The sequence below is a fragment of the Petromyzon marinus genome, chromosome 69, assembly GCF_048934315.1.
Source record: "Petromyzon marinus isolate PM22_M1 ecotype Great Lakes invasive population chromosome 69, UKy_Petmar_22M1.pri1.0, whole genome shotgun sequence".
Lineage (NCBI taxonomy): Eukaryota > Metazoa > Chordata > Hyperoartia > Petromyzontiformes > Petromyzontidae > Petromyzon > Petromyzon marinus.
Window position 1 is genome coordinate 7,178,032 of NC_133735.1, and position 22,595 is coordinate 7,200,626.

General features: G+C 54.2%; 1 protein-coding gene across 1 annotated transcript in view; it reads right to left on the reverse strand.

Annotated features, from left to right (window-relative positions):
* The window catches only part of LOC116957033 (pre-mRNA-splicing factor ATP-dependent RNA helicase PRP16), an 83,335-nt gene that overhangs the window by 51,834 nt on the left and 8,906 nt on the right, over positions 1–22,595 (reverse strand). Inside the window, 9 exon segments of the mRNA XM_076055046.1 lie at positions 406–543; positions 1,266–1,393; positions 2,860–2,967; positions 4,445–4,606; positions 11,140–11,295; positions 12,304–12,398; positions 16,647–16,771; positions 18,076–18,307; positions 22,166–22,360. Of these exon segments, the coding sequence (XP_075911161.1) occupies positions 406–543; positions 1,266–1,393; positions 2,860–2,967; positions 4,445–4,606; positions 11,140–11,295; positions 12,304–12,398; positions 16,647–16,771; positions 18,076–18,307; positions 22,166–22,360 (1,339 nt within the window).

Below are 22,595 nucleotides of genomic sequence, written 5' to 3' on the forward strand. Positions count from 1 at the left end.
GTGTGAGTAAGTGAGTGAGCGAGTGAGTGAGGAAATGAGTGAGCGAATGAGTGTGTGAGTGAGTGAGTGAGCGAGTGAGTAAGTGAGTGAGTGTGTGAGTAAGTGAGTGAGCGAGTGAGTGAGTAAGTGAGTGAGTGAGCAAGTGAGTGTGTGAGTAAGTGAGTGAGCGAGTGAGTAAGTGAGTGAGTGAGCAAGTGAGTGAGTGTGTGAGTAAGTGAGTGAGCGAGTGAGTAAGCGAGTGAGTGAGCGAGTGAGTGAGTGAGTAAGTGAGCGAGCGAGCGAGCGAGTAAGTGAGCGAGCGAGCGAGCGAGCGAGTGAGTGAGTGAGTAAGTGAGCAAGTGAGCGAGTAAGTGAGCGAGCGAGCGAGTGAGCGAGCGAGCGAGTGAGCGAGTGCACTCGACGCGCCTGATGATGTTGAGCAGCTCCTCGCGCTCGGCGAAGATGGGCAGGTACTGCCGCTGTTCCAGGAGCGTCTTGTGGCGCGCAAACTCGCTGCTGGCCTCCACCCTCTCCGTCAGGTGGCTCGCAAACTTCTGCTCCGTGCTGCCATCGCCGCGGCAACCGCACGCACGACGTTACCACGGCGACCGCACGCACGACGTAACCACGGCGACCGCACGCACGCAAGCACGCCGAGTGGAGGAGGAGGTGAGCGAGCGGGGCGAATGGGTAGGTGAGTGAATGAGCGAGCGGGCGAGCGAGCGGGTGAGTGAGCGAGCGAGTGGGCGAGCGGGTGAGTGAGTGAGTGAGTGAGCAAGCGGGTGAGTGGACGGGCGAGCGAGCGGGCGAGCGGGTGAGCGAGCGGGCGAGCGAGCGGGTGAGCGGGTGAGCGAGCGGGTGAGCGGACGGGCGAGTGATCGAGCGAGTGAGCGGGCGAGTGAGCGAGCAAGCGGGTGAGCGGGCGAGTGAGCGAGCGAGCGGGTGAGCGGGCGGGCGGGCGGGCGAGTGAGCGAGCGAGTGACTGAGCAGGCGGATGGGCGAGTGAGCAAGTGAGCGAGCGGGTGAGCGGGTGGGCGAGTGAGTGAGCGAGCGAACGAGCAGGTGAGCGGGCGGGCGAGTGAGTGAGCGAGCGAGCGGGTGAGTGAGTGAGCAAGCGAGCGGGTGAGTGAGCGGATGAGCGGGCGGGCGAGCGAGCAGGTGAGTGAGCGGATGAGCGGGCGGGCGGGCGAGCGAGTGGGCGAGTGACCGAACGAGCGGGTGAGCGAGCGGGTGAGCGGGCGGGCGAGTGAGCGAGCGGGTGAGCGGGCGGGCGGGCGAGCGGGTACCGGTAGTCCAGCTCTCCCTGGTCCGCCGCCTGCGGTTTGCCCTCCGCCGCCCCCGCATCCTCCTCCTTTGCCACCCCCATGATATTGCCCAGCTTGGTGCCAGCCAACTCCCAGTCCTTGTGCTGAGCCTGGACACACACACACAGTGACACACAGTGACACACACAGAGACACACACACAGTGACACACAGACACACACACAGACACACACACAGACACACACAGACACACACACACAGAGACACACAGACACACACACAGACACACACACAGACACACACAGACACACACACACAGAGACACACAGACACACACAGACACACACACACAGTCACACACACACACAGACACACAGATAAAGACCCCCCGTGTAGCCTGTAACAGACTGCTAGCGAGTAGCAGCACCTATGAAGGCCGGCCCCAGGGGGTGGGTGGCCAGCACCACTCCCGGCCGCCTTTGTCTCTCCCCCAGTGGTGGTTGTGATGGTGGTGATGATGGTGATGGCGGTGCTGATGGTGATGATGGTGGTGGCGGCGATGGTGATGGAGATGGTGGTGGTGATGGTGGTGGTGATGGTAGCCGGCTTCATAGCGCTAACCGCTGCACCACCACTCCCCGTAGAGACAACAACAACACACACAGACAACAACAACAACAACAACCACCGCCGTTCACTACCAAGCGGGGGTGACGTCGCCGCGGCGATCGCGCCAGGCTAGGTGTACTCCCGAGGACACGCGGACACTCGGACACTCGGACACGCGGACACTCGGACACTCGGACACTCGGACACGCAGACATGCAGGGGACTCACACGCGTGGTGAGCTAGAGGTGAGCGGGTGGCGAGTGGGTGGGCGAGGGGGTGGTGAGCGAGTGGTGAGCGAGCGAGTGAGCATGCGTGTGGTGAGCGAGTGAGCGTGTGTGGTGAGTGTGTGGTGAGCGTGCGTGTGGTGAGCGTGTGGTGAGCGAGTGAGCGAGTGAGTGTGTGTGGTGAGTGTGTGGTGAGCGTGCATGTGGTGAGCGTGTGGTGAGCGAGTGAGCGTGTGGTGAGCGAGTGAGCGTGTGGTGAGCGTGCGTGTGGTGAGCGTGTGGTGAGCGTGTGTGGTGAGCGAGTGAGCGTGTGGTGAGCGTGTGTGGTGAGCGTGTGTGGTGAGCGAGTGAGCGCGTGGTGAGCGTGTGGTGAGCGTGTGGTGAGCGAGTGAGCGTGTGGTGAGCGTGCGTGTGGTGAGCGTGTGGTGAGCGTGCGTGTGGTGAGCGTGTGGTGAGCGAGTGAGCGAGTGAGCGTGTGGTGAGCGAGTGAGCGTGTGGTGAGCGAGTGAGCGTGTGGTGAGCGTGTGAGCGTGTGGTGAGCGAGTGAGCGTGTGGTGAGCGTGTGGTGAGCGTGTGGTGAGCGTGTGAGTGTGCGTGTGGTGAGCGTGTGGTGAGCGAGTGAGTGTGCGTGTGGTGAGCGTGTGGTGAGCGTGCGTGTGGTGAGCGTGTGGTGAGCGTGTGGTGAGCGTGTGGTGAGGGTGTGGTGAGCGAGTGAGCGTGTGGTGAGCGTGCGTGTGGTGAGCGTGTGGTGAGCGAGTGGTGAGCGTGTGGTGAGGGTTACCTTCTTGCGTTCCTTCTGCTCCCGGTGTCTCCTCACCAAGAGGCTCCCCTTGCGTGCGATCATCGCCAGGTCAGAGGTCGGATCCTTGACCGGAACCACCGGCTCCGGCTACACACAAAGACAAAGATCCCCCGTGTAGCCTTCACAGACTGTAGGGGCAAGTGCTGTTAGCGAGCAGCACCTATGAAGGCCGGCACGGTACACGAGGGGGTGGGTGGCCAACACCACGCCCGACCGCCTTTGTCTCCCCAGTGGCGATGTTCACACATCGCCACCAGGTACTCATTTGAGGCTGAGTCGACCTAGGGGAGGCCCGGGACCGGTTCAGATGATCGTCACCGGTGTCGGCCGTGAGCGGGAATAGAACCCGGGTCGCCAGGTTCATAGCGCTAACAGCTACAGACAACACACAGACAGACACGGACACACACGCAGAAGCACACACACACACACAGACACACACACAGACACACACACAGAGACACACACACAGAGACACACACACAGAGACACACAGAGACAGACACACACAGAGACACACACAGAGAGACACACACAGTGACACACACACACACACACAGACTCACACAGGCACACATAGAGAGACACACATAGAGACACACAGAGACACACACACACAGACACACACAGAGACACACACACAGAGACACACAGAGACACACACAGACAGAGACACACAGAGACACACACACACAGACACACAGAGACACACACACACAGACACACAGAGACACACAGACAGAGACACACAGACAGAGACACAGAGACACACACAGACAGAGACACAGAGACACACACACACAGAGACACACACACAGACACACAGAGACACACACACACAGACACACAGAGACACACACACAGAGACACACACACAGACACACAGAGACACACAGACAGAGACACACACACACAGACACACAGAGACACACACACAGAGACACACACACAGAGACACACACACAGACACACAGAGACACACAGACACACACACACAGAGACACACACACAGAGACACACACACAGACACACACACAGAGACACACACACAGACACACAGACACACACACAGACACACACACAGACACACACACACAGACACACAGAGACACACACACAGACACACAGAGACACACACACAGAGACACACACACAGAGACACACACAGATACACACACACACAGAGACACACACACAGAGACACACACACACAGATAGAGACACACACACAGACACACAGACACACAGAGACACACACACAGAGACACACAGAAACACACACAGACAGAGACACACAGACAGAGACACACACACAGACACACACACACAGACACACAGAGACACACACACACAGACACACAGAGACACACAGACAGAGACACACACACAGAGACACACACAGAGACACACACACAGACAGAGACACACACACAGACAGAGACACACACACAGACATGCAACTGCACGCGATTGCGTCCAACTGCGCCCGATTGCGCGCAACCGGGATCGCTCGCAACCACGATTGCGCGCAACCGGGATTGCGCGCAACCGGGATCGCTCTCACCTGCTTGGTGAAGACAATGCGCCCGTCCAGGAAGGGCGGCACCAGATTGTGCACCATGAGGTGCACCCTCGCTGCACTATCCTCCTCAAACTCTTCGGACACCTCGAGGCGGTGCACCACGCCGCTCGTCACCATTCGGTTCGTCTCCCACCGCTCGTTGTCCTGGTGGGGAGGTGGGTCAGCCAATCAGCACACACACACAGCGAGTCAGCCAATCAGCACACACACACAGCGAGTCAGCCAATCAGCACACACACACACAGCGAGTCAGACAATCAGCACACACACACACAGCCGGTCAGCCAATCAGCACACACACACAGCGAGTCAGCCAATCAGCACACACACACACACACAGCCAGTCAGTCAGCCAATCGGCACACACACACAGCCGGTCAGCCAATCAGCACACACACAGCCGGTCAGTCAGTCAGCCAATCAGCACACACACACAGCCGGTCAGCCAGTCAGCACACACACACACACAGCCGGTCAGTCAATCAGCACACACACACAGCCGGTCAGCCAGTCAGCCAATCAGCACACACACACAGCTAGTCAGCACACACACAGCCGGTCAGCCAATCAGCACACACACACACAGCCGGTCAGCCAATCAGCACACACACAGCCGGTCAGTCAGTCAGCCAATCAGCACACACACACAGCCGGTCAGCCAATCAGCACACACACACAGCCAGTCAACCAATCAGCACACACACACAACCGGTCAGTCAATCGGCACACACACACAGCCAATCAGCACACACACAGCCAGTCAGCCAATCGGCACACAGACTCACATTGAGACCCATTAGATAGGTGAGTTTATGGGTCTTTGTGAGTAGTCTGTGGGTCTCTGTGTGAGTAGTCTGAGTCTCTGTGTGAGTAGTCTATGGGTCTCTACTGTGTGAGTAGTCTATGGGTCTCTGTGTGAGTAGTCTATGGGTCTCTGAGTAGTCTATGGGTCTCTACTGTGTGAGTAGTCTATGGGTCTCTACTGTGTGAGTAGTCTGTGGGTCTCTACTGTGTGAGTAGTCTATGGGTCTCTGTGTGAGTGAGTAGTCTGTGGGTCTCTGTTTGAGTAGTCTGTGAGTCTCTACTGTGTGAGTAGTCTATGGGTCTCTGTGTGAGTAGTCTATGGGTCTCTACTGTGTGAGTAGTCTGTGGGTCTCTACTGTGTGAGTAGTCTGTGGGTCTCTACTGTGTGAGTAGTCTGTGGGTCTCTACTGTGTGAGTAGTCTGTGGGTCTCTACTGTGTGAGTAGTCTGTGGGTCTCTACTGTGTGAGTAGTCTGTGAGTCTCTACTGTGTGAGTAGTCTGTGGGTCTCTACTGTGTGAGTAGTCTGTGGGTCTCTACTGTGTGAGTAGTCTGTGGGTCTCTACTGTGTGAGTAGTCTGTGGGTCTCTACTGTGTGAGTAGTCTGTGGGTCTCTACTGTGTGAGTAGTCTGTGGGTCTCTACTGTGTGAGTAGTCTATGGGTCTCTACTGTGTGAGTAGTCTGTGGGTCTCTACTGTGTGAGTAGTCTGTGGGTCTCTACTGTGTGAGTAGTCTGTGGGTCTCTACTGTGTGAGTAGTCTGTGGGTCTCTACTGTGTGAGTAGTCTGTGGGTCTCTACTGTGTGAGTAGTCTGTGAGTCTCTACTGTGTGAGTAGTCTGTGGGTCTCTACTGTGTGAGTAGTCTGTGGGTCTCTACTGTGTGAGTAGTCTGTGAGTCTCTACTGTGTGAGTAGTCTGTGGGTCTCTACTGTGTGAGTAGTCTATGGGTCTCTACTGTGTGAGTAGTCTATGGGTCTCTACTGTGTGAGTAGTCTATGGGTCTCTACTGTGTGACTAGTCTGTGGGTCTCTACTGTGTGAGTAGTCTGTGGGTCTCTACTGTGTGAGTAATCTGTGGGTCTCTGTGTGAGTAGTCTATGAGTCTCTACTGTGTGAGTAGTCTATGGGTCTCTGTGCGAGTAGTCTATGAGTCTCTACTGTGTGAGTAGTCTATGGGTCTCTGTGTGAGTAGTCTATGGGTCTCAATGTGTGAGTAGTCTATGGGTCTCTGTGTGAATAGTCTATGGGTCTCTGTGCGAGTAGTCTATGAGTCTCTACTGTGTGAGTAGTCTATGGGTCTCTGTGTGAGTAGTCTATGAGTCTCTGTGTGAGTAGTCTATGAGTCTCTACTGTGTGAGTAGTCTATGGGTCTCTGTGTGAGTAGTCTATGGGTCTCAATGTGTGAGTAGTCTATGGGTCTCTGTGTGAGTAGTCTATGAGTCTCTGTGTGAGTAGTCTGTGGGTCTCTATTGTGTGAGTAGTCTATGGGTATCTACTGTGTGAGTAGTCTATGGGTCTCTGTGTGAGTAGTCTATGGGTCTCTGTGTGAGTAGTCTATGGGTCTCTGTGTGAGTGAGAGTCTATGGGTCTCTGTGTGAGTGAGTAGTCTGTGGGTCTCTACTGTGTGAGTAGTCTGTGGGTCTCTACTGTGTGAGTAGTCTATGGGTCTCTGTGTGAGTAGTCTATGGGTCTCTAGTGTGTGAGTAGTCTGTGGGTCTCTACTGTGTGAGTAGTCTGTGGGTCTCTACTGTGTGAGTAGTCTGTGGGTCTCTGTGTGAGTAGTCTGTGGGTCTCTACTGTGTGAGTAGTCTATGGGTCTCTACTGTGTGAGTAGTCTGTGGGTCTCTACTGTGTGAGTAGTCTGTGGGTCTCTACTGTGTGAGTAGTCTGTGGGTCTCTACTGTGTGAGTAGTCTATGGGTCTCTATTGTGTGAGTAGTCTGTGGGTCTCTACTGTGTGAGTAGTCTATGGGTCTCTACTGTGTGAGTAATCTATGGGTCTCTACTGTGTGAGTAGTCTATGGGTCTCTACTGTGTGAGTAGTCTATGGGTCTCTACTGTGTGAGTAGTCTGTGGGTCTCTACTGTGTGAGTAGTCTGTGGGTCTCTGTGTGAGTAGTCTGTGGGTCTCTACTGTGTGAGTAGTCTATGGGTCTCTACTGTGTGAGTAGTCTGTGGGTCTCTACTCTGTGAGTAGTCTGTGGGTCTCTACTGTGTGAGTAGTCTGTGGGTCTCTCTACTGTGTGAGTAGTCTATGGGTCTCTACTGTGTGAGTAGTCTGTGGGTCTCTACTGTGTGAGTAGTCTGTGGGTCTCTACTGTGTGAGTAGTCTATGGGTCTCTACTGTGTGAGTAGTCTGTGGGTCTCTCCTGTGTGAGTAGTCTGTGGGTCTCTACTGTGTGTGAGTAGTCTATGGGTCTGTGTGAGTAGTCTATGGGTCTCTACTGTGTGAGTGAGTAGTCTCTGGGTCTCTGTGTGAGTAGTCTATGGGTCTCTACTGTGTGAGTAGTCTATGGGTATCTACTGTGTGAGTAGTCTGTGGGTCTCTACTGTGAGTGAGTAGTCTATGGGTCTCTACTGTGAGTGAGTAGTCTATGGGTCTCTACTGTGTGAGTAGTCTGTGGGTCTCTGTGTGAGTAGTCTATGGGTCTCTACTGTGTGAGTAGTCTGTGGGTCTCTGTGTGAGTAGTCTATGGGTCTCCACTGTGTGAGCAGTCTATGGGTCTCTACTGTGTGAGTAGTCTGTGGGTCTCTGTGTGAGTAGTCTGTGGGTCTCTGTGTGAGTAGTCTATGGGTCTCTACTGTGTGAGTAGTCTGTGGGTCTCTACTGTGTGAGTAGTCTGTGGGTCTCTACTGTGTGACTAGTCTATGGGTCTCTACTGTGTGAGTAGTCTGTGGGTCTCTACTGTGTGAGTAGTCTGTGGGTCTCTACTGTGTGAGTAGTCTGTGGGTCTCTACTGTGTGAGTAGTCTGTGGGTCTCTACTGTGTGAGTAGTCTATGGGTCTCTGCTGTGTGAGTAAGTCTGTGGGTCTCTATTGTGTGAGTAGTCTGTGGGTCTCTACTGTGTGAGTAGTCTGTGGGTCTCTACTGTGTGAGTAGTCTGTGGGTCTCTACTGTGTGAGTAGTCTATGGGTCTCTACTGTGTGAGTAGTCTGTGGGTTTCTACTGTGTGAGTAGTCTGTGGGTCTCTACTGTGTGAGTAGTCTGTGGGTCTCTGTGTGAGTAGTCTGTGGGTCTCTACTGTGTGAGTAGTCTGTGGGTCTCTACTGTGTGAGTAGTCTGTGGGTCTATACTGTGTGAGTAGTCTATGGGTCTCTACTGTGTGAGTAGTCTATGGGTCTCTACTGTGTGAGTAGTCTGTGGGTCTCTACTGTGTGAGTAGTCTGTGGGTCTCTACTGTGTGAGTAGTCTGTGGGTCTCTACTGTGTGAGTAGTCTGTGGGTCTCTACTGTGTGAGTAGTCTGTGGGTCTCTGTGCGAGTAGTCTATGGGTCTCTACTGTGTGAGTAGTCTGTGGGTCTCTACTGTGTGACTAGTCTGTGGGTCTCTCTACTGTGTGAGTAGTCTGTGGGTCTCTAATGTGTGAGTAGTCTATGGGTCTCTACTGTGTGAGTAGTCTGTGTGTCTCTACTGTGTGACTAGTCTATGGGTCTCTACTGTGTGAGTAGTCTGTGGGTCTCTACTGTGTGAGTAGTCTGTGGGTCTCTACTGTGTGAGCAGTCTGTGGGTCTCTACTGTGTGAGTAGTCTGTGGGTCTCTACTGTGTGAGTAGTCTGTGGGTCTCTACTGTGTGAGTAGTCTGTGGGTCTCTACTGTGTGAGTAGTCTATGGGTCTCTACTGTGTGTGTAGTCTGTGGGTCTCTACTGTGTGAGTAGTCTGTGGGTCTCTACTGTGAGAGTAGTCTGTGGGTCTCTACTGTGTGAGTAGTCTGTGGGTCTCTCTACTGTGTAAGTAGTCTGTGGGTCTCTACTGTGTGAGTAGTCTGTGGGTCTCTACTGTGCGAGTAGTCTGTGGGTCTCTACTGTGTGAGTAGTCTGTGGGTCTCTACTGTGTGACTAGTCTGTGGGTCTCTCTACTGTGTGAGTAGTCTATGGGTCTCTACTGTGTGACTAGTCTGTGGGTCTCTCTACTGTGTGAGTAGTCTATGGGTCTCTACTGTGTGAGTAGTCTGTGGGTCTCTACTGTGTGAGTAGTCTGTGGGTCTCTACTGCGTGAGTAGTCTGTGGGTCTCTACTGTGTGAGTAGTCTGTGGGTCTCTACTGTGCGAGTAGTCTGTGGGTCTCTACTGTGTGAGTAGTCTGTGGGTCTCTACTGTGCGAGTAGTCTGTGGGTCTCTACTGTGTGAGTAGTCTATGGGTCTCTACTGTGTGACTAGTCTGTGGGTCTCTCTACTGTGTGAGTAGTCTGTGGGTCTCTACTGTGTGAGTAGTCTGTGGGTCTCTACTGTGCGACTAGTCTATGGGTCTCTACTGTGTGAGTAGTCTATGGGTCTCTACTGTGCGAGTAGTCTGTGGGTCTCTACTGTGTGAGTAGTCTATGGGTCTCTACCATGTGAGTAGTCTGTGGGTCTCTACTGTGCGAGTAGTCTGTGGGTCTCTACTGTGTGAGTAGTCTGTGGGTCTCTCTACTGTGTGACTAGTCTGTGGGTCTCTACTGTGTGAGTAGTCTGTGGGTCTCTACTGTGTGAGTAGTCTATGGGTCTCTCTACTGTGTGAGTAGTCTGTGGGTCTCTACTGTGCGAGTAGTCTGTGGGTCTCTACTGTGTGACTAGTCTGTGGGTCTCTACTGTGTGAGTAGTCTGTGGGTCTCTACTGACTGAGTAGTCTGTGGGTCTCTACTGTGTGAGTAGTCTGTGGGTCTCTCTACTGTGTGAGTAGTCTGTGGGTCTCTGTGTGAGTAGTCTATGGGTCTCTACTGTGCGAGTAGTCTGTGGGTCTCTACTGTGTGAGTAGTCTGTGGGTCTCTCTACTGTGTGAGTAGTCTGTGGGTCTCTACTGTGTGAGTAGTCTATGGGTCTCTACTGTGTGACTAGTCTGTGGGTCTCTACTGTGTGAGTAGTCTATGGGTCTCTACTGTGTGAGTAGTCTGTGGGTCTCTACTGTGTGACTAGTCTGTGGGTCTCTCTACTGTGTGAGTAGTCTGTGGGTCTCTACTGTGTGAGTAGTCTGTGGGTCTCTACTGTGTGAGTAAGTCTGTGGGTCTCTACTGTGTGAGTAGTCTGTGGGTCTCTCTACTGTGTGAGTAGTCTGTGGGTCTCTCTACTGTGTGAGTAGTCTGTGGGTCTCTACTGTGTGAGTAGTCTGTGGGTCTCTACTGTGTGAGTAGTCTATGGGTCTCTGTGTGAGTAGTCTGTGGGTCTCTGTGTGAGTAGTCTATGGGTCTCTCTACTGTGCGAGTAGTCTGTTGTTCTCTACTGTGACTAGTCTGTGGGTCTCTGTGTGAGTAGTCTGTGGGTCTCTGTGTGAGTGAGTAGTCTGTGAGTCTCTGTGTGAGTAGTCTGTGGGTCTCTACTGTGCGACTAGTCTGTGGGTCTCTACTGTGTGAGTAGTCTGTGGGTCTCTACTGTGTGAGTAGTCTATGGGTCTCTACTGTGTGAGTAGTCTATGGGTCTCTACTGTGTGACTAGTCTATGGGTCTCTCTACTGTGTGAGTAGTCTGTGGGTCTCTACTGTGTGAGTAGTCTGTGGGTCTCTCTACTGTGTGAGTAGTCTGTGGGTCTCTACTGTGTGACTAGTCTGTGGGTCTCTACTGCGTGACTAGTCTATGGGTCTCTACTGTGTGAGTAGTCTATGGGTCTCTCTACTGTGTGAGTAGTCTGTGGGTCTCTCTACTGTGTGAGTAGTCTGTGGCTCTCCGTGCCCCACCCTCCCCGTCACCTCGTTGATCTGCCGCCGCTGTGCCGACACGCGTTTCTGCCGCTGGGTCTGGGCGTGCTGCTCACGCCGCTGGACATAAGCGCTCGAGGCTCCTGCCAGCGGGTTGCGGGAATCGTCATAGCCCTCGTCCAGCGTGTACCACTCCCGGTCCGCTTGCTGTGCGCACACACACACACACGTACACACACACACACGCACGCACACACACGCACACACGTACACACACACGCACGCACACGCGGGCAAAGAACCCCCTGTGTAGCTTCGACAGGCTGTGGGTGGAGGGCAAGGGCTGTTAGCGGGGAGCAACAGCAAGGTGGGGAGGCTACCAGCACTGTGGCTACACACACACACACACACAGAGGGGGGGGGTGGGTGGCCAGCACCACCACCACGCCCGGCCGCCTTTGTCTCTCCCCAGTGGCGATGTTTACTGCACACTGCACCAGCTACTACTCATTTGAGGCCGAGTCGACCTAGCGGAGGCCCAGGAACGGTTCAGAAAATCGCTATCACCGGTGGTGTTGGTGGTGGTGGTGTTGGTGGTGTTGGTGGTGGTGTTGGTGGTGTTGTTGGTGTTGGTGGTGGTGTTGGTGGTGTTGTTGGTGGTGTTGGTGGTGTTGTTAGTGGTGTTGGTGGTGTTGTTGGTGTTGGTGGTGGTGTTAGTGGTGTTGGTGGTGTTGGTGGTGGTGTTGTTGGTGGTGTTGTTGGTGGTAGTGTTGGTGGTGTTGGTGGTGGTGTTGGTATTGTTGGTGGTGGTGGTGGTGTTGTTGGTGGTGTTGGTGGTGGTGGTGGTGTTGGTGGTGGTGTTGGTGGTGGTGGTGTTGGTGATGTTGGTGGTACCAGCGTGGTACCAGCGTGGTACCGTCAGCGTGGTGTCAGCATGGTGGTGGTGTCAGTGTGGTGGTGGTGGTGGTGTCAGCGTGGTGGTGGTAGTGTCAGCGTGGTGTCAGCATGGTTGTGGTGGTGTCAGCGTGGTGTCAGTATGGTGTCAGTGTGGTGGTGTCAGCGTTGTGGTGGTGGTGGTGGTACCAGCGTGGTACCACGCTGGTGGTACCACCAGCGTGGTACCACCAGCGTGGTACCGTCAGCGTGGTGGTGGTACCAGCGTGGTACCAGCGTGGTGGTGGTGGTACCAGCGTGGTACCGTCAGCGTGTGGTCACCTTCTGATCCTCCTCCCACTGTGCCCGGTCCGCTTCGTTGTCGAACACGATGCCACCCACACCGCCCTCGCCACGCTGAGACACCCGCCCACCATCTGTGCAGCACACACACACACACAAGCGGTTGCACGCGGTTGCACGTGGTTGCAGACGATACATAGAGGCTCATAGAGATACACAGAGACTCACAGAGATGCATAGAGACCCATACAGACTCCTAGAGATACAGAGAGACTCATAGAGATACACAGAGACCCATAGCGATACACAGAGACCCATAGAGATTCATAGAGACCCATACAGACTCCTAGAGATACACAGACTCATAGAGATACACAGAGACCCATAGAGATACACAGAGACTCACAGAGATGCATAGAGACCCATACAGACTCCTAGAGATACAGAGAGACTCATAAAGATACACAGAGACCCATAGAGATACACAGAGACCCATAGAGATTCATAGAGACCCATATAGACACCTAGAGACACAGAGAGACTCACAGAGATGCATAGAGACCCATACAGACTCCTAGAGATACAGAGAGACTCATAGATACACAGAGACCCATAGAGATACACACAGACTCACAGAGATGCATAGAGACCCATACAGACTCCTAGTGATACAGAGAGACTCATAGAGATACACAGAGACCCATAGAGAGTCATAGAGACCCATACAGACTCCTAGAGACACAGAGAGACTCATAGAGATACACAGAGACCCATAGAGATACACAGAGACCCATAGAGATTCATAGAGACCCATATAGACACCTAGAGACACAGAGAGACTCACAGAGATGCATAGAGACCCATACAGACTCCTAGAGATACACAGACTCATAGAGATACACAGAGACCCATAGAGATACACACAGACTCACAGAGATGCATAGAGACCCATACAGACTCATAGAGATACAGAGACTCATAGAGATACACAGAGACCCATAGAGATACAGAGACTCACAGAGATGCATAGAGACCCATACAGACTCCTAGAGATACAGAGACTCATAGAGATACACAGAGACCCATAGAGATACACAGAGACCCATAGAGATACACAGAGACCCATACAGATTCAGAGACCCATACAGACTCCTAGAGATACAGAGACTCATAGAGATACACAGAGACCCATATAGATACACACAGACTCACAGAGATGCATAGAGACCCATACAGACTCCTAGAGATACAGAGACTCATAGAGATACACAGAGACCCATAGAGATACAGAGACTCACAGAGATGCATAGAGACCCATACAGACTCCTAGAGATACAGAGACTCATAGAGATACACAGAGACCCATAGAGATACACAGAGACCCATAGAGATACACAGAGACCCATAGATATTCAGAGACCCATACAGACTCCTAGAGATACAGAGACTCATAGAGATATACAGAGACCCATAGAGATACACAGAGACCCATAGAGATGCATAGAGACCCATACAGACTCCTAGAGATACAGAGAGACTCAGAGATACACAGAGACCCATAGAGATACACACAGACTCACAGAGATGCATAGAGACCCATACAGACTCCTAGAGATACAGAGACTCATAGAGATACACAGAGACCCATAGAGATACACAGAGACCCATAGAGATACACAGAGACCCATAGAGATTCATAGAGACCCATACAGACTCCTAGAGATACACAGACTCATAGAGATACACAGAGACCCATAGAGATACACACAGACTCACAGAGATGCATAGAGACCCATACAGACTCCTAGAGATACAGAGAGTCATAGAGATACACAGAGACCCATAGAGATACACAGAGACCCATAGAGATACACAGAGACCCATAGAGATACACAGAGATCCATAGAGATTCACAGAGACCCATAGAGATTCATAGAGACCCATACAGACTCCTAGAGACACAGAGAGACTCATAGAGATTCACAGAGACCCATAGAGATACAGAGACCCATAGAGATACACAGAGACCCATAGAGATTCATAGAGACCCATACAGACTCCTAGAGATACACAGACTCATAGAGATACACAGAGACCCATAGAGATACACACAGACTCACAGAGATGCATAGAGACCCATACAGACTCCTAGAGATAGAGACTCATAGAGATACACAGAGACCCATAGAGATACACAGAGACCCATAGAGATACACAGACCCATAGAGATTCATAGAGACCCATAGAGATTCATAGAGACCCATACAGACTCCTAGAGACACAGAGAGACTCATAGAGATTCACAGAGACCCATAGAGATTCATAGAGACCCATACAGACTCCTAGAGAAACAAAGAGACTCATAGAGATACACAGAGACCCATAGAGATCATAGAGACCCATACAAACTCATAGAGACACAGAGGCTCATAGAGATACACAGAGACCCATAGAGATTCACAGAGACCCATAGAGATTCACAGAGACCCATAGAGATACATAGAGACCCATACAGACTCCTAGAGATACACAGAGACCCATAGAGATACACAGAGACCCATAGAGATTCATAGAGACCCATACAGACTCCTAGAGCCACAGAGAGACTCACAGAGATACACAGACCCATAGAGATGTACAGAGACTCACAGAGATGCATAGAGACCCATAGAGATACACAGAGACCCATAGAGATACACAGAGACCCATAGAGATACACAGAGACCCATAGAGATTCATAGAGACCCATACAGACTCCTAGAGACACAGAGAGACTCATAGAGATACACAGAGACTCACAGAGATGCATAGAGACCCATACAGACACCTAGAGACACAGAGAGACTCACAGAGATGCACAGAGACCCATAGACGTTCATAGACACCCATATAGAGTACCACAGAGGCCCAAACGAAACTCTGCTTTAATGTACCAGGGAGTAGGGCTCCCCGCTTTGGCTCTTCGTTCAGAAGCGAGCTGGGCTATCACAGCATCACAGCAGCTCACCCGAGTGGCTGAGCATCGTCATCATTGTCACCACCACGTGGACATTCATAGCAGCGAAATCCACGCAACCACGGGGAGAGAGAGAGAGAGAGAAGCAGACTCCACACGTACAGGTGTCGGGGTCTGGGATCGAACCCACGACCTCCTGTGTACCAGGCGAGGTAGTCAACATCTCATAGCCACCATGATGATGATGATGAAAGAGACGGAGACTCCAAATCTCCAAATATACTGCAGGGTTCGGGATTGAACCCACGACCTCCTGTGTACCAGGCGAGGTAGTCAACATCACCTAGCCACCGTGATGATGATGAGAGAGAGAGAGAGACGCAGACTCCAAATGGGTGGATTGGTGGGGGGTGAGTGGATAGGTGGGTGGGTGAGTGGGTGGATAGGTGAGTGGGTGAGTGGATAGGTGGGTGGGTGAGTGTATAGGTTGGTTGGTGGGTGAGTGAGTGGATAGGTGGATTGGTGGGTGAGTGGGTGGATAGGTGGGTGGGTGAGTGGGTGGATAGGTGGGTGGGTGAGTGGATAGGTGGGTGGGTGGGTGGGAAGGTGTGTGGGTGAGTGGATAGGTGGGTGGGTGAGTGTATAGGTGGGTGGGTGGGCGAGTGGATAGGTGGGTGGGTGAGTGGGTGGATAGGTGGGTGGGTGTATAGGTGGGTGAGTGGGTGGATAGGTGGGTGGGTGAGTGGATAGGTGGGTGGGTGAGTGGGTGGATAGGTGGGTGGGTGAGTGGGTGGATAGGTGGGTGGGTGAGTGGGTGGATAGGTGGGTGGGTGAGTGGGTGGATAGGTGGGTGGGTGAGTGGGTGGATAGGTGGGTAGGTGAGTGGATAGGTGGGTGGGTGGGTGGGAAGGTGTGTGGGTGAGTGGATAGGTGGGTGGGTGGATAGGTGGGTGGGTGAGTGTATAGGTGGGTGGGTGGGCGAGTGGATAGGTGGGTGGGTGAGTGGGTGGATAGGTGGGTGGGTGTATAGGTGGGTGAGTGGGTGGATAGGTGGGTGGGTGAGTGGATAGGTGGGTGGGTGAGTGGGTGGATAGGTGGGTGGGTGGGTGGATGGGTGGAAGGGTGGTGAGTGGTGAGTGAGCTGCTCACTGACGGTGCTCCTGCGTGGTTGTGGTGGTTGTGGTGGTGGTTGCTGCGGTGGTGGTTGCGGTAGTTGTATCGGTGGTTGCGGTGATTGTGGTAGTAGTGGTGGTGGTAGTGGTTGCTGCGGTGGTGGTTGCGGTGGTTGCTGTGGTGGTAGTTGCGGTGGTTGTGGTGGTTGTGGTGGTGGTTGCTGCGGTGGTGGTTGCGGTGGTTGTGGTGGTGGTGGTTGCGGTGGTTGTGGTGGTTGTGGTGGTGGTTGCTGCGGTGGTGGTTGCGTTGAGACCGTGTGTGGCGCTCCGCAAGCGAGGTGTGGCCCCCAGGTGCAGCCTGTTGGAGGCCCAGGCATTGTATTTGTAGGACGGCGTGCCCAGGGGACTCTCATCTGCAACGGCCCGCGACCTGCAACTCCTGCCACAACCACCACAACAACAATCACCACAACCACCACAACTACCACCACCACCACCACCGCAACAACAACAACAATCACCACAACCACCACCACAACAACAACAACAACAATCACCACAACTACCACAACCACACAGCAGCAATATCAGGGAGCAGCTCACCCAACAATCCACCCACCCACCTATCCACCCACTCACCTGCCTATCCACCCACCCACCAATCCACCCACTCACCCACCTATCCACCCAGTCACCCATCCACCTATCCACCCACCCACCTGCCTATCCACCCACTCACCCACCTATCCACCCACCCACTCACCCACCTATCCACCCACCCACCTGCCCATCCACCCATCCACCAATCCACCCACTCACCCACCTTTCCACCCACCCACCTATCCACCCACCCACCTGCCTATCCACCCATCCACCAATCCACCCACTCACCCACCTATCCACCCACTCACCCACCTACCCATCCACCCACTCACCCACCTATCCACCCACTCACCCACCCACCTATCCACCCACTCACCCACCCACTCAACCACCCACCTATCCACCCACTCATCCACCCACTCACCCACCTATCCACCCACCCACTCACCCACCTATCCACCCACTCACCCACCCACCTATCCACCCACTCACCCACCCACCTATCCACCCACTCAACCACCCACCTATCCACCCACTCACCCACCCACCTATCCACCCACCCACCTGCCTATCCACCCACCCACCAGCCTATCCACCCACCCACCAATCCACCCACCAATCCACCCACCCACCAATCCACCGACCCACCAATCCACCCACTCGCTCAGGAGCAGTGAGAGTAAGCAAGGAGCTGGTGAGGGGAGCTGGTGAGGGTGAGGGTGAGCTGGTGAGGGTGAGCTGCTGAGGGTGAGCTGGTGAGGGTGAGCTGCTGAGGGTGAGCTGGTGAGGGTGAGCTGGTGAGGGTGAGCTGGTGAGGGTGAGCTGGTGAGGGTGAGCTGGTGAGGGTGTGCTGGTGAGGGTGAGCTGGTGAGGGTGAGCTGCTGAGGGTGAGCTGGTGAGGGTGAGCTGGTGAGGGTGAGCTGCTGAGGGTGAGCTGGTGAGGGTGAGCTGGTGAGGGTGAGCTGGTGAGGGTGAGCTGGTGAGGGTGAGCTGGTGAGGGTGAGCTGGTGAGGGTGAGCTGGTGAGGGTGAGCTGCTGAGGGTGAGCTGGTGCGGTTGAGGGTGAGGGTGAGCTGGTGAGGGTGAGCTGGTGAGGGTGAGCTGGTGAGGGTGAGCTGGTGAGGGTGAGCTGGTGAGCCACCTGTCGCCGTGCCGTGGTGAGGAGGGTGAGGAGGGTGAGGAGGGTGAGGAGCGGAGGTGCTGCGATGGAGCTGGTGAGGGTGAGTCCCACTGGGAGCGGCGGAGACGGCCACCACCACCACCACCACCGCCACCACCACCACCACCACCACCGCCACCACCGCCACCACCGCCACCACCACCACCACCATCCTCCTCCTCGTCCCAGCCAGCTCCGGACGGTGTCAGGGAGCCTGCAACAACGTCAACAACAATGTCAACAACAACGTCAACAACAACAACAACGTCAACAACAACAACGTCAACAACAACAACGTCAACAACAATGTCAACAACAACGTCAACAACAACAACAACGTCAACAACAACGTCAACGTCAACAACAACGTCAACAACAACAACGTCAACAATGTCAACAACGTCAACAACAACAATGTCAACAACAATGTCAACAACAATGTCAACAACAACAACGTCAACAACTTCGTCAACATCAACAATGTCAACAACAATGTCAATAACAATGTCAACATCAACAACGTTAACAACAACATCAACAACGTCAACAACAACGTCAACAACAACAATGTCAACAACAACGTCAACAACAACGTCAACAACAACGTCAACAATGTCAACAACAATGTCAACAACAACAACAATGTCAACAACAATGTCAACAACAACAACGTCAACAACAACGTCAACATCAACAATGTCAACAACGTCAACAACAATGTCAACAACAACAACGTCAACAACTTTGTCAACATCAACAATGTCAACAACAACAATGTCAACATCAACAATGTCAACATCAACGTCAACAACGTCAACAACAACAACGTCAACAACAATGTCAACAACAATGTCAACAACATAAATAACATATTCTTAGTTTTTTCGGTAAAGTCACGTTGAAGAGAAACAACAAAATAACAAAATATATATAAAACAATAAAAAATTCTCACGACGTTTCGACCATAACTCAAACGGTCATCATCAGGTGTGTCATGCAAACCGACACACCTGATGATGACCGTTTGAGTTATGGTCGAAACGTCGTGAGAATTTTTTATTGTTTTATATATATTTTGTTATTTTGTTGTTTCTCTTCAACGTGACTTTACCGAAAAAACTAAGAATATGAATTACTGCAGTCACGAAAGCTTTAAATCAACATAAATAACGTCAATGTCAGCAACATAAACAACATCAACAATGTCAACAACATCAACATAAATAACATCCACTACATCAAAACATCCACAACATCAACAATATGATCAACATCATCATCAACATGGCTGAGGTGGTAGGTGGGTGAGGAGCGTGTGGGTGAGTGAGTGTGTGGGTGAGGAGCGAGTGGGTGAGGAGTGTGTGGGTGAGGAGTGTGTGGGTGAGGAGTGAGTGGGTGAAGAGTGGGTGAGTGAGGAGTGAGTGGGTGAGGAGTGTGTGGGTGAGTGAGTGAGTGGGTGAGGAGCGAGTGGGTGAGGAGTGTGTGGGTGAGGAGTGTGTGGGTGAGGAGTGAGTGGGTGAAGAGTGGGTGAGTGAGGAGTGAGTGGGTGAGGAGTGGGTGAGTGAGTAGTGTGTGGGTGAGGAGCGAGTGGGTGAGGAGTGGGTGAGTGAGGAGTGTGTGGGTGAGGAGTGTGTGGGTGAGGAGTGTGTGGGTGAGGAGTGAGTGGGTGAGGAGTGGGTGAGTGAGGAGTGTGTGGGTGAGGAGCGAGTGGGTGAGTGAGTGTGTGGGTGAGGAGTGGGTGAGTGAGTGTGTGGGTGAGGAGCGTGTGGGTGAGGAGCGTGTGGGCGAGTGAGTGTGAGGAGTGAGTGGGTGAGGAGCGAGTGGGTGAGGAGTGTGTGGGTGAGGAGTGTGCGGGTGAGGAGTGTGTGGGTGAGGAGTGGGTGAGTGAGTGTGTGGGTGAGGAGTGTGGGGGTGAGTGAGTGTGTGAGGAGCGTGTGGGTGAGTGAGTGTGTGGGTGAGGAGCGTGTGGGTGAGTGTGTGGGTGAGGAGCGTGTGGGTGAGGAGTGTGTGGGTGAGTGAGTGTGTGGGTGAGTGAGCGTGTGGGTGGGGAGTGAGTGGGTGATGAGTGAGTGGGTGAGGAGTGTGTGGGTGAGTGAGCGAGTGGGTGAGGAGTGAGTGGGTGAGGAGTGAGTGGGTGAGGAGCGTGTGGGTGAGTGAGTGTGTGGGTGAGTGAGTGTGTGGGTGAGGAGTGTGTGGGTGAGGAGCGAGTGGGTGAGTGAGCGTGTGGGTGAGGAGTGTGTGGGTGAGGAGTGTGTGGGTGAGGAGTGTGTGGGTGAGGAGTGTGTGGGTGAGTGAGTGTGTGGGTGAGGAGTGAGTGGGTGAGGAGTGGGTGAGTGAGTGTGTGGGTGAGGAGTGTGTGGGTGAGGAGCGTGTGGGTGAGGAGCGTGTGGGTGAGGAGTGAGTGGGTGAGGAATGTGTGGGTGAGTGAGCGTGTGGGTGGGGAGTGTGTGGGTGAGGAGTGGGTGAGTGAGTGTGTGGGTGAGTGAGCGTGTGGGTGAGGAGCGAGTGGGTGAGTGAGTGTGTGGGTGAGTGAGCGTGTGGGTGAGTGAGCGTGTGGGTGAGGAGTGCGTGGGTGAGGAATGTGTGGGTGAGGAGTGTGTGGGTGAGGAGCGAGTGGGTGAGGAGTGAGTGGGTGAGGAATGTGTGGGTGAGTGAGCGTGTGGGTGGGGAGTGTGTGGGTGAGGAGTGTGTGGGTGAGAAGTGAGTGGGTGAGTGAGTGTGGGTGAGTGGGGAGTGGGTGAGGAGTGTGTGGGCGAGTGAGTGTGTGGGTGAGGAGTGTGTGGGTGAGGAGTGGGTGAGGAGTGTGTGGGTGAGGAGTGTGTGGGTGAGGAGCGTGTGGGTGAGGAGTGAGTGGGTGAGGAATGTGTGGGTGAGTGAGCGTGTGGGTGGGGAGTGTGTGGGTGAGGAGTGGGTGAGTGAGCGTGTGGGTGAGGAGTGGGTGAGTGAGTGTGTGGGTGAGGAGTGGGTGAGGAGTGTGTGGGTGAGTGAGCGTGTGGGTGAGGAGCGAGTGGGTGAGTGAGTGTGTGGGTGAGTGAGCGTGTGGGTGAGTGAGCGTGTGGGTGAGGAGTGAGTGGGTGAGGAATGTGTGGGTGAGTGAGCGTGTGGGTGGGGAGTGTGTGGGTGAGGAGTGTGTGGGTGAGGAGTGTGTGGGCGAGTGAGTGTGAGGGTGAGGAGTGAGTGGGTGAGGAGCGAGTGGGTGAGGAGTGTGTGGGTGAGGAGTGTGTGGGTGAGTGAGTGTGTGGGTGAGGAGCGAGTGGGTGAGGAGTGTGTGGGTGAGGAGTGTGTGGGTGAGGAGTGTGTGGGTGAGTGAGTGTGTGGGTGAGGAGTGAGTGGGTGAGTGAGCGTGTGGGTGAGGAGTGGGTGAGGAGTGTGTGGGTGAGGAGTGTGTGGGTGAGTGAGCGTATGGGTGAGGAGCGTGTGGGTGAGTGAGTGTGTGGGTGAGTGAGTGTGTGGGTGGGGAGTGTGTGGGTGAGGAGTGTGTGGGTGAGGAGTGTGTGGGTGAGTGAGTGTGTGGGTGAGTGAGCGTATGGGTGAGGAGCGTGTGGGTGAGTGAGTGTGTGGGTGGGGAGTGTGTGGGTGAGGAGTCTGTGGGTGAGTGAGTGTGTGGGTGGGGAGTGTGTGGGTGAGTGAGTGTGTGGGTGAGTGTGTGGGTGAGGAGTGTGTGGGTGAGGAGTGTGTGGGTGAGTGAGTGAGTGGGTGAGTGCGCGTGTGGGTGAGGAGCGTGTGGGTGAGGAGCGAGTGGGTGAGTGAGTGTGTGGGTGAGGAGTGGGTGAGTGAGTGTGTGGGTGAGGAGTGTGTGGGTGAGGAGCGTGTGGGCGAGTGAGTGTGAGGGTGAGGAGTGAGTGGGTGAGGAGCGAGTGGGTGAGGAGTGTGTGGGTGAGGAGTGTGCGGGTGAGGAGTGTGTGGGTGAGGAGTGGGTGGGTGAGTGAGCGTGTGGGTGAGGAGCGAGTGGGTGAGTGAGTGTGTGGGTGAGTGAGCGTGTGGGTGAGGAGCGAGTTGGTGAGGAGTGTGTGGGTGAGGAGCGAGTGGGTGAGGAGTGGTGAGCGAGTGGGTGAGGAGTGGTGAGCTCACCTTTCGGTCTCTGCCGAGGGGTGAGTGGTTCCTCCCGAGTCTCCGAGCGACGGCTGCGTTCCGACCACTTCCCACGCTCACTCCCACGCTCACTCCCACGCTCACCACCCCGCTCACCACCACGCTCACTCCCACGCTCACCACCACGCTCACCACCACGCTCACCACGATCTCGGTAACGCTCGCCAGATGACCCTGCGACACACAGCGGGAGCGTGGGGTGACGGGGACAGAGAGGTGAGGATACTCACCAATACGCTCACCACCACGCTCACCCGTCCGGTGCCGGACGGGCAACTCTGTCGTGGACAGTGCTGTGGGGGGAGGGCCAATTCCGATTGGCTCCTCCCCTCATGGCGTATGTGTCCACCACAGAGGCTAAACGGGGGCTCTGGACGGGTGCGAGGGGCTGGTAACCCCTCCACCTTCA